At 44.6% G+C, this 12,489-nt stretch overlaps 1 protein-coding gene and 1 long non-coding RNA gene across 5 annotated transcripts in view; one reads left to right on the forward strand and one right to left on the reverse strand.

Moving 5' to 3' along the window:
- LOC135302593 (uncharacterized) lies at positions 1-7,353 on the forward strand. The gene is made up of 2 exons (XR_010364184.1): positions 1-876; positions 3,300-7,353. It is a non-coding gene; the product is annotated as an uncharacterized LOC135302593 (long non-coding RNA).
- Positions 7,107-12,489, reverse strand: part of TRMT61A (tRNA methyltransferase 61A) — a 23,693-nt gene continuing 18,310 nt past the window's right edge. For all 4 annotated transcript variants that reach the window (XM_064423239.1, XM_064423240.1, XM_064423236.1 and 1 more), the window contains exon 4: positions 7,107-8,523. In XM_064423239.1, coding sequence (XP_064279309.1) covers positions 8,195-8,523 — 329 coding nt within the window. In that variant the 3' untranslated portion in view covers positions 7,107-8,194. The remainder of the gene's footprint in view (positions 8,524-12,489) is intronic.

A 12,489-nucleotide genomic window follows, 5' to 3' on the forward strand; every position in this document is an offset into this window, starting at 1 on the left:
CTCTTGTCCATCCCAGATTCAAGCATGGAGCCAGGAGGTTTAGCTGCCCAGGCTACAGTGCAGGTAGGAGGCTTCTTCCATCATCAGTCTCTGAAGACTGCTGCATTGCTAAACAGCAACATGCACACACGGAGGATAAATACAGGGTAGAAAATAAATCAAGTATAATTTGAATGTTTATGGACACAGCTGAGCAAGCCCTCCGCTTTTCAAAGGCTTTCAAATGTTTAGGAAACAAAGTCATAATGATCTTACAAGTGGGCAAATGTACTGTTAAGAACCACTAAAGTTGTGCAAGATAAATCTTATTATGTGGTTGAAAGTACAACTGGAACTTGACTCTGACTTGCAGCAAGCAGCCATTACATGTTTGGGAAGTGTCACGGAGCTTTAGCCCATCACTGGCAGGACAGTACAGTGGGACATTGGATCTCCTAGAGTAGCTGCCCTTAGTCACACTCTGCAAGGAGGTTTCAGACAGCTCCTGTGAAAAGGAACAAACCTGTTCTTCCCTCAGAGCATGACAGTGCTCCTCTCATGGTGTTCCTCAGCCTGGAACCAGCTGAGCACAGAGCTCCTCTGGTGCTGCAGCCCCAGCTCCCCACAGGGCTGTCCCCTGGTAACCCTTTGCATTTATCTGAGTGAGTTCCACCTGCCCTTTATTGCCCAGCCCGTCACTAGGCAGGACTCACCCGTAAAGCCCTTCCATAGTTCCTTATAGCCTGTCCCCATCCTCAGTGCCATAAATAACTGTGCACCATCAGCAGACTCCCCTGACAAAGTGCTCAGCCCTTTTTCCAGGTCATTTATAACAACACTGAGCTGCACAAGCACCAGCACAGACGCCAGGACGCCGCTGGTGACCTCCAGACTCCTGTGAGACCCAGCTAGGACCTCAACCCTCCGTCCCTTATCCCTGAACTCATTACTCAGCCTTATTTATCCTACAACTAATGGCTTCAGAAAGTGCCTTAATTCTATTAGATTCCCTAGCTTTTTGCATGGGTTGCTCTGCAGCCTTACTCATGATCTTTTAATATTATTTTGGGCTGTATAATTGAATTCAACCACTCTTAGGTTTTCTACAAAACAAAGTGGGGCAGGCATAGAGGAAAACACTGACTGTGTTTTTAGCAATTAGCAGCCTTTGTGGTGTTGCTGCTTTGTTGATTTTTACTTGAGAAAGTGTTCTGTAAAAGTGCAACAAAATGTGACTGTTTTCTGCTAGTGCGATTGCTTTGGATCCAGACTATACAAAACCAGTGCCATGTTTCAGCTGGTGGGGGAAGAGCATAGGATCTATCTATAGTCACTGATCCTTCTAATTCACAGGGAATTTGGGAGGTTTTTTTCAGCTCTGATAAAACTAATGCAGCACATAAGCCTCTTTGAGTCACCCTCTCTGCTATAAGAACTGCCATAAACAGCTGATTTCTATGAGGCAGATGTATTTATAGGCTTGGGATAGAATGTAGATTTTAAAATGCCACTTTTCTACTTCAAAGAGATTGACTTACATTTTTAATCTGTATAAAATTAATGCAGCTAATTAATGAAAATGGCTACAGAGTAAAATGAATTAAAGTTTCAGAAGATCATTAAGCATTGATATGGCTGCATGCTCTGATTTGGTAATGAGTTGTGACATGAGTCAAGACATTATCTAACTGTATTTGCATCCAGGTACTGTAAGAACTTGTGGGCACTGGGATGCTGCCATGTGAGAGTTTTGCTCTGGAGGAGATTCTTGCTGAGCATTAGGAGAGCACTGTTGTTTAAGAAGGAGCTGTGAGAAGATCTGGGGTGTCAGGTCCTGTTTTTCATTCTGCCCCTGCCCTGCACAATCCCCTCATGCATCAGTCTTTGACAGGAGCAGGGTGCTGTGCGATTCCCAAAGAAGCCTACACAACCAGGGCCCAGGTGATCGAGGGGGTTGTGCTGAAATCCCACTGAAATAAATAAGGAAAGTCAGTAGGAGCTGGGGCATGAAATCCCTTTACCTTCTTAGAGAAACCTGCTCTTTCTTCAGCAGCTCCCTAATGTGGAGGTACCACCACGCTCTCACAAGAGCCGCGGGTATTTCCAATCTCCTGCCACAGCCCTTTTGCAAATCCCTTCCCCTCTCTTAGTAAATGTTTGCAGGATCATAGTCAAACTGCATGATAAATGAGGAACTGTTTCCTTATGAAGCAGAAATCCCATCTCACACAGAGATTTATCATGAGGAAGAACTGCATTTTCTTTTCCTAGGCAAGCACGCTGCACCTTCACTCTTAGACTACAGCTCTGTCAGAAGTGGCACAGAAGTGGCAGGAGCAAAGGCACTTAGTCTGAGGAAAATTGAGCCCCTGTGTTCCCTTGGGGGCAGAAGATGCTCCAAGGGATAATGCTCAAGGCCCAGCACTGCCCCTGAGGTGGAGAAAGCCCCAGGTTTGCTGCGGTGCCGCACGGTCGCGCACAGGTCACACTTTCCCGGTGGCTTTGACCAGGTCACGCTTTGCTGGTGGCTTTCTCAGCTGTGCCAGGTTCATGTGTTCAGCCCACCTGGGCCTCTTGGTGCTGCTCTAATGCCAGCAGAGCACAGGGCTGGCTGTAATGCCTTCAGAGGGAATACAGTCAGTCCCATTTGTATTCCATGTGAAAACCTAAAGGAGCCCAGTGCTGCCATCCTGCTCTGACATGTGTCTGAGGCTGGTGATCAGCTGCAACCATGAGAACATCTGCACACCCTGCTGCAAAAGGGCACTTCCCTCTCTCTTTAAAGGGCTGTTAAGATCAGTGAGGAAATGTTAGCAATGAAGGATCCTCCTGGGAACACGGGGTGGTAAAAACTGGAAGTCAATCTGTCTGGGAAGATTGATGTGCTTGTGGGTTCTGTATTCCATTCAAGTATCATCCGTTTTCTTACATGCTTCCACCTTATCCGTCAAAGGTCACAAAAACACATCAAGAGAACACGCAGAAACTGTAGATAGCTTCTTAGTTAAATCTGATTTTTCAACATAGGCAATTAAATCTCTCTCTTACTCAATGTTCTTGCCCAGTAATGTCATGAAATGGGCGATTCTTTATTGTATACTACATAAGTACATTGTGTATTTTGCTGACATAATTTGAACCATACTGAGCTCCTCTAACAGTGTGACATGATGCACCTGTAAGCCAACAGGCTGAGCTGACTGCAGACTTCTTTCCCTCCCTCCTTTCCACTCCATCAGCTGTAGATCCCACCCTACATCCCTTGTTAAAACAGCCTGATTGAACTGACATCCTCACTAATGAGCATTTCTGAGCCACAGCTTTCAAGAGGACAATCTGGACTTTCCTGGGAAATTGCCTCTTTATTGCAAAAGGCCAGGAAAGGAAGAGCTTTTGCCCAGAAATCATTCTCCACTTACTACTGCTCCTTCCCCTGCTTCCTCCAAGCAGATTTGGTTCTCAAATCCAGCTGATTTCCTACAAACAGGTGACCCTTGATTCTTTAATTATTCTGACATGGTACTTTATGGACAATTTCTAATGAGATTGGGGACCAGTGTAAAAAGTATCAGAGCCTACAGCTTCAACATCTTCCTCACCCTTCAAGTGGAATAAACTTCTGGCTCAGATTATTTTGACATCACAAACTTTCATTCCACATGCCCAGGGACCAGCCATGCTGGATTGCAGACACATGGTAGGAAAAACTACTCCAAATGTATTTTTGACTCAGGTTAGGAGGGAGGACTTAAAGTTCTCCCAAGCAACATGAGGGAGAAGAAAATCCCACTGCAGACTTCCCCTTCCTGCACGGTGCCTAATACAAAGGGAGGTTGCTAAAGCAACAGCTTCTCGGAGCTGCCTAGGCCTAGTCATGCACATGGGCTTCATGGTGAATCAGGATCAGCTTTCAGGAAGAGATGGAAAAGGCTCCTTCTTCTCCTTACGTAGCTTTGACTACTCAGCTTGCACCTCTGGGAGCAGAAGCTCTGAATTCATTCAGTGCTGGTCTCTGACATATCCTACAGCTATCTGGACCCCTGGGGAGAGCTCCACAGCTCCACTGGAACCACTCAGGCTGATTGCCCTCCTAACAGCTATAGAGGAATTCGATATTTAGCATCAACCCCCTCAGCCCCCACCGAAATAACTTCAGGCTCTCTGCAGGGTGCCTGGTCAGGAGCACTCAGCTGTACCTGCAGGTCCTGATGGGGTGGCAAAATATAGCCCTTGTCCTGCACTCCAGTAAAGAGGAGAGGAAAATGCTCTCCCAAAGCCTGGCTGGGCAATCTCAGTGGGCTTGGAGCTGTTGGAATGGCTTTTGGCTTTGGGTCTGAGGGCAGGCAGGGGTGATGGGAAGGGACAACTCACAGCAAGGGGAAGCCCAGTTGTGGGCAGTTGACCTTAGCAGCCAGGGGGAAGCACAAGGTACAGTGAGATGCCCACAGGACTGTTCCCAGCTGGGCTTTGTGGTTGTTCCTATCAGCATATCAGCCAGTTTACCTCAGAGCTCAAAGCTGCTGCCCTGCAGCAGAGGACAACAGCCTGCAAAAGGACACAGATCTCCTGGTTGAGATATGCAGGTAAAGGGTTGGATACCAGTGAGGAAAATTATTTTTATTTCACTATTTAAGTCAAGGTTTCTCTGTTCCCTTTGTTGATGCTCATGCAGATTCATTCCAGTTCAGAAGCTGTCACGTAGGGAGAAAGGAAATAACACAGTCTGGCTCCCCTCTTTTGGCATCTAAACAACATCATTCCTCAGGAGCACTCGAGAGGCCAAGCAGCATGTAAATGCTTTCCCTCATGGTGACACAGACAGAACTTTCTGGTACTCCAGCAACCCCTTTCCTCCCTTAGACTGGCCACAGCTGCACGTACCTTTGGTGTAACATCATGGTTATGCAATGCTGACTCTCCCACTCTGCTCTTATCGCGCCTCTCTCCTGCTTGTGCAAGCAGAAGCTCAGATGGAGTCCAACAATGGCCTACAAGAGCTCAGGCATTTCTCAACCTTCCTTTTCTGAGCCTGCACTGCTCCCAGTGGCACAGAGGTGAGCTGGGACCACCAAACCCCCCTGAACTGCAGCCCAGGAGGGCATGGTTCTCCAGTATCTGACCAGAATGAACCTGGGAAGGCATGAACACACACAGGCTGTCCAGTGCACTCCTGAACCCAAGAGATGCAGCCCCTGCAGGGATGAGCACTCATTCCCAAGTACATCACTGCATCTCTGGGCCCCCCTCGTTTCTAGGTCACCATGACATCCTGTTCACCAGGACTAATGGAGCACAGATGTACTCTCAAGGGAGTGAGTGTGAACCAGAGCCCTCATCTCTGCAACGCTTCCCAGGAAGAGCCATCTCCTCACCATCACGTATCCCAAAGTACCTAAGGACAAGGCAGAGCACGAAATGAAGCAGAAGAGTGAGTTCCTAAAATTTTTGCCACTTTATCCCTTTAAGGTTCTCAAGCAGGATTTACAGTCACCTTCACAGAAGAGTGTTGTGCTAACAGGTAGGCAGGAAACAACCACAGTGAGATACAGATCTGTGATGCTTTAATTAAAGCACAGGTAAGCTGTGAACAGCAGCAGAGCTCTGAGTGTTTCTTCTGTCACTCATCTTAGTCACTGCTGCATGCCTTGTAGGCTGCCAGCTGTCACAGGCTGCTCTCCATGCCAGCCTGCAGGGCACGGGCACAATGGGACCTGGATGTTGTGCAGGGCTGTGTCCTAGTGCTTGTCCATGACTGAGGGGTCCTGGTGCATGGCAGCAGTGAAAAAGGTGCACCTGGACATGTGACTGAATGCACCAGATCACAAAGAAGTGTTTTGTTCCATACTGGAGACCAAAATGTATCCAGAAGAGAAATGAGTCTCTAAAAGTATGGCCCAGGCAGATTCTCCAGTGTGGAGGGAAAGACCCATCTTCCTGACCTACCACTTGTGGCTGGGAGTGCAGCCAGAATGTAGGACACAGGTGACCATGAGCAGCATTAAACAGTGGGAGGTGTGGCAGCACAGTGCTGACCACACTGGACAGTGTGGGATCCTCCCTGCGACCCTGACAACAAAGCAACAGCAGAAATGGTGCAGTGCTGCTGGCCACGGCTGCCATCAGCAACAAAAACACAGAAAGCCTTTTAAATATTCCAAAGACAGAAATGAAATCCTTCTCTTCTTATGCAATGCTTGCCCTTCCTCAGCAGAGATCAAATCAATATGGGACCAAGCAAAGTCAATGGTTTATTTCAAGGGGTTTTGAATTGGGCTTTGTAGGCAAAAAGGCATCAGCCTTGTTTCAAACTCCACGAAGACACATTGGTATTTCCATTCCACATCTATTTGTAGCATAGAAACATGACTTTGTTCCATTTTAGTCCTGCTTAAATGTTACATTACTTTAAAATAAGGTCTGTCTGGAAAAAAACCATTCATGTTTGGGTCTGGAATTACCCCTGGAGAAGCTTGGGGATCCCCCTAGTTAGTGAATGAGGACCACCTTGAAGGAAGTTAAGGAGAACCTTGTGGTTGGAATTCCCCATCCTTTCTTCTGGAGTCTGTCAGTAGCTGTGCTGTGCTGCTGGGTGGTGATCCCAGCACACACAAACATGTGCACACACAAATGTGCACACACAAACACACACACACACACGTTCTAACACACCAAACCCCACACACAGCATCAGCAGCTGACTGCACAGCCTGGAGAACATGAACAGCAGCAGAAAGGGAACTTTCCCATAATTTCTGGGGAAATGCTGCAGTTGTAGGCCAACTTACATAACTGATTTAGCTGAACAGAATTGCTTTCTGCCTTTAATCTGCTCAAGAGTTTATCTTTGCAGCCGTGATCGGTTGAGCTCTCTTTAAACCGTTATGGATTAGCGTTCTGCTGAAACACGTTAAAGCTTAGCTTTGTTTATTTTTGTCAAGAATGGGGGAGGGATATCAGGTTAAATGTTCAGGCAGCAGTTTATGAATGGCTGTTTCTCTTGCACAGCAATCGATATGCTCAGGTACAAGCAAGGCACAGCTAAATGCTTTGAGTGGCAGCACTAGGTGCTGGAATAGGAATATTTGTGAATTTACTATTAAAAATAAAATGAGAAAAAAAGAAGGAACTTTAATAAATTTGCATTATTATTTTAATCTATAAATACAAAATGTAATCCAGCATTCAAACAGTTCATCACACCCACCATCTCTGTATGGAAGACCAAAGAGTAAATGATCTGAAAACTTAATTAATAAGGTTGGTTGAGGATTTTACTAAGTTTGCATTATTGATGTAATTTGGAGACAGAAATCCTGCCAAAAGCAATCTTTCTGTCATTCAGCTGCAGGAAAACAATACACCATAATGGAAATTAACCACCAAACAACTGGAACCTCATCCACACCACTTACAAAGAGGTGCTCAGATAATATTAGCCAGCTGCTCAGTTAATTTTCACAGTGGATTCATCAACCATGCAAGTGGTCGTTCTCTTAGAACATGACTGTATGGATCCAGCTTCAAATTTCTACTACAAACTGATGAGCACAATATACCAATTTAAATTAAATCCAACAATTACCACACTTCTTTGACCTCTGTGTAGTCAAAATGATTTGCAGATGCCAGCCTGGAATGGAGTAAGAGGTTGTGCTCCTGAGTGTTGCCAATAGTCCTCTGGAACACTATTCCACGGAAACACTGATTCTGTGAACAGCTGTGCTGGCAACCCTATAATCTTGGAACTTTCTTATCTAAAATGTAGGAAGTAGGCACTTGCACATTCTTGAGAACAACACAGACACTGGAGAGGTTAAAAGAATAGTGTCCAGTGGTGCTAGGAAAAAATAAAAACATAAACCTGGGAAAGTAATTCAGAAAAAAAGGAGGAAAAATCCAACTTATTTGTAATTTGTCTGTTGTTTGTTTTGCTTTCTTAAGAGAGATCTTAATTCTGCACATTCCAGTGAATGGCCATTTGCTATTAATTTATCTTCTTTCTGACAGCAAGTGGAGCACCATTCCAGAGTTTCAACATTCCCTTGATGCTGCTCTGCTTAATGCTTGTGTGTTATTTAAACAAAGCATATTCCAACCAAATCTGACTATATATGGAATTCCCTGACAAGTAAAACTTCGGATGCCATACAAAAAAAGAGCCATGAAAACAGAATACACACAAACTCCACTCCAGACTGCACAAACTGGGCATGTACTACACCAGGCTCTTGGTGGCAAAGGTCAGGTACCCAGTGTGCCCAACCACCTCCCTCAGTGGCACGCCACTCTTGAACTGCACAGTCCCCTGCTGCAGATTAGCACACGGGCTGCCTTGATGTGATGGGCTGCTGCTGTCAAAGCCAGTGCTAGAATTATCCTCAGCTGCTTTTCCAAGGTCAGGGATTTGCAGGCTAACTGTCCTTACGTTGTACACTCGGAGCAGAATTTCCAAGGTGTTAATCTCTGTGAAACCATATTCTTCCATCGCTAGGCAGGTTCTTTGAACTTGTTCAATGCAGGGGGAGAAAGAGCAGATGCGGCCACCTGCAAAATAAGACAGGTAGTGGAAAACAGGGCAAAAGCCAAAATGAAGCACTTTTCATCTTTTCTCAAATTCTCCCAGATGCCCATAGAATTACTATTATACAGACAAAGTGAAAACATTCTTCAAGAAAATCTTCACATGGCAACTTTGTTGGTCTAAAGTGTCAGCACAAAATCAGGCACGGACAACTCCACAGGATGCTTCAGACCCTTTAAAAACAACAACAGCAACTTCATGGAACTTCCACATCCAATGCTGCCCTCGACACTTGTTCACAGCAAAACTGTTAAAGTTGATCCCTTCAGAGCAGCGACTCCTTTGGAATCACTCTGCACTGCTGTGGACTGAGGCACCAAACTGCAGCTGGCACGCACACAAAGGCAGAAGTCATCCTGCACACCCCGCGCAGCGCGGAGCCCCGACAAAGCCGCTGTGTTCAGCTGAGGACGCTGGTATGCGTGGACAGAATAAAGGCAGCTCTCCAGGCCATAGATGGAGTGCTGTTAAGGCTTTACCCTTTTAGTCAAGCATGTCTCCTGAGCATTGAAGTTTACTGGATACCACATCGTGCAGGCTTACAGCAAATGTTGTAAAACTCCAGGACGGGACTTGTAAGTGATAAACTAACACTTGTCTCCTTGTCTATGCACAGTTCTGATTTTTGATTCTTAATACAGACTATTAATAGGCCTCCTACACCTTTCTAAGCTACAATGTCACCTTAACAGCTGAGAATAGAAAGATTCAGATTTACTCTGAAAAGCCACAGCCAAATCAGATCAAAGAATTATAAGGACACTGTCTGCCATAAGACCAGGGCATGTGCTTTCACCCAGGACACAGTGTCCCTCAAGGCAACTGCCCTTCCTGAAAAGTTTTTGTGCAGGAGGAAGGAACACTGGGCAATGCAGCTTCAGCTATTGTTTCATTTATTACAATTAGATGAAAATGCCTGGTGACCTGATTTGCATTCCTCCCCAGTCCTCTCCTGGGTTCCAGTCAAACCTTCCAATACCAGCCATCTAAGTAGTTAAAGAACCCGTGCAAGCCAGAGCAAAGCATCCTGCTAAAAATAGAGGCAATGCTGGGACTACATGAAGCCTGCTTTATCTCAAACTCCCCCTTTTTTTTTTTTCCTTTTTCGTTTCTAAAGTCAGATCTCTAAAAAAAGAAAGCATCAGGTCTGAAAGCGTCACTGTAGCACTCCAGTTACTGTGCAGCAATGATGTGCTGGGTACTGCCTGGGGAAGAACACTTTCCACAACCATTAATCCACCATACGCTAAGCAGGATTTAATTTTAGTCCTCAAATAAAGTCTCTGCACCAAGGGGTTCTTATCATGAATCTTCAGAACAAAGTACCTCGGACAAGTAATTCCCTGGAGTGACAATTAAAACCCAAATCTAATAATCACCTGCACAACTAATGCTGGTATGTGTCTTTATGAACCAAGCCTGTTGATGCTGATTTAATTGCATGCCCAGTCCATTAACTGCCATGAAATTAGATTTGCATGTTCATCAGGATGGTCAGCACTACCAAAATGTTCCTGAATCTGACAGCTAATCTTTTCTGCCCAAAGAACTTACACACTCTACCATGGCTGCAGATGTAAAACATAAAAGCTCAAGAAAAAAATATCTGTTACATAATAAGAAAGCTACTATGATGCATACATGTTACAAAGAAAGAATTTATATTCTTATTGTGTAGGGAACTGAGCAAATGTCTGACTTAACTAAATGTCAGTTCACAATAACTCTTTGTCTGCAAAACAAGAATCTGAGAGACCAGAGACTACTACTTCATTCAGGCTTTTTGGTTTTGAGGTTTTATATTGCAATAAAGGAAGCAAAATATACTAACATTTACAGTAAGTCTGTTCTTATTTATTCTGACTCTAAGGGTTTGAAGATACATTCAGGCTTTTGAATTCACATGCTCTGGATTTACAGTCAAAAACTCAAAGCCTGCACACAGCTGTTGCCATGCAAGCTGCAAAGCCACCTACGGTTCTTGTCAAGCCTTCAATTAAAGGCAGAGCACCCTTCCTCTTGCCTGGGGCTGGTCAGCTGAGCACAGCACGTCAACACCAAACTTGGTGAAGATTTATCAGGCTGCCTCCTCACAACTGCTGGGGGAAGTAGGGTGACAGAAAACAGGCTTTCAAGCCGTTTGGTAAGGAAGAAAGCTCTTGCTTGCAGTAGCAAATATCCAGAAGGCAAGCACAAAGAATATTACTTTACTTCCTGCACTGCTGGAAGTTTCTCAGGTGTGAAAGATGAGAAAACAGTGAACTGCTGGTATTCCACCTACCTGAGACCATCCAATGGGTTTTAATAGTTCTGTCAATTTTGTTTTCCCCTTTCATGCCTATAGTTCTCATTATTTTTATATATCCCTCCCAAATAAATGTACCTACAAAGGGCTTAGAAGCAAACCCATCAAGCATCTGTCCCTACAGATCCTAACAAGTGGGAGAGGAGTCCCTCTGTTTTTTCCTGTACCATCAGGCAGGCCAGATCTGACTTGCAGTTACAGGCTGGAATTAGTGATTAAGCAGATATTAGGAGTGAAGATTGGAAAGCTGCAGTTAGCAGAAGGCTGGAAAGCAAAAATGAAATTGCAATTCCAGACTGCAAGAGCCTGTCTAAAATAGAAACATTTGGAAGTTTCAATTCCTATGGTGTGTTTAGACCAGCAAAAATAAAAGTAGAAATCCAGCACTCAGAAGGACATGCTCATCTGTCCCAGGAGCAGAGACATTGTCTTCTTTAACAGAGCCAATGCTTCTGAATTCTGCCCTCTGTACCCAGCTGGACTACCAGCTAGGCAACACCCTTTCTGTCACAATCACCAAACAAATACACATCTAGATTTCAGCAATCACAGTTCTCAGACTCTTTGAGAGCCCTCTTGTCCTTTAGACACCAAGAGGCTTCTAGGGCTTAAAGGACTTGAATATGCACTGCTTTGTCTTGCCATGCCAAGGATCCCTTAGTGAATGAAGAAAAGACATGAACTCCCTCCCTCTCCTCCCTGGGGCACACTGCTCTGTCTGTGGATCACAAAGGGATGGACTAGACTAGAGAGCAGTGAGAACATGTGAATGGAAACTTTTTTTGTGCAAACTGGGTTTCTGTTCTTTCAGAGCTCTCCTTTAAGGAAAGCTACCGTTCCTAAATTTGGTTAATGAGATCTGTGTGTCATCATAAATTGATATAGTAATTATGAGAGATTAATCCTGTTCACATTGGGAAGCTGTGTGAGCTTTTTGATCTCAAGAGCTGTCTAAAAATGTGTTTATTCATGTATAATGCATCTGACAAGTGCTACAGTTGAGGAGAAGAGAATAATGAGACTGCATGAAAAGACTTGAGGTTTTTTCTACCTTCAGTTTTACAGGGAGTGAGTTAGTTTGAACCATTAATGGAGAGGTTAAATGTCCTGAATCCATAGCCTGGAACAAGCCCACACAGTCCTGGCAGTCATTGTAACCAGCAACAGGGTCGAAAGGACATGAAAATGGAAGTACAATTCAGGCTGGAATGATTAGAAAAGTGAGCTTAAAAAGGGAAGAGGGAAGTAGAAGATATTCATCCACACATTACTGTACATTTCAACAGACTTTATCTAATTGGTAATTGAGGGACTCACCATTGCATCTCTACAAGAAGCCAGTGTCTTGAAAGTTGCCAGAATGTTCCTGTGCAACTCTAACAAACAATTTTGTTTGTGGTTTGTCTGAGGAAGGACTAACATCTTTGCTAGCTCTGTTTAGCTATTAAGTGGATTCGGTTTCAAGTGTGGAAAATCTCAGTGCTATCAAAGGACAAGGACTCCAGTGTGTGCTTATGATACAGAAAGCACGTCCAAGAAATGTGCTGTTGTTTTTCTAGGTTATTGTATGTGTCACAAGTGCTCTGACAGGATCTTTCATCATCCCAGTATTATTCAGATGATG

The sequence above is a fragment of the Passer domesticus genome, chromosome 6, assembly GCF_036417665.1.
Source record: "Passer domesticus isolate bPasDom1 chromosome 6, bPasDom1.hap1, whole genome shotgun sequence".
Taxonomy (NCBI): domain Eukaryota; kingdom Metazoa; phylum Chordata; class Aves; order Passeriformes; family Passeridae; genus Passer; species Passer domesticus.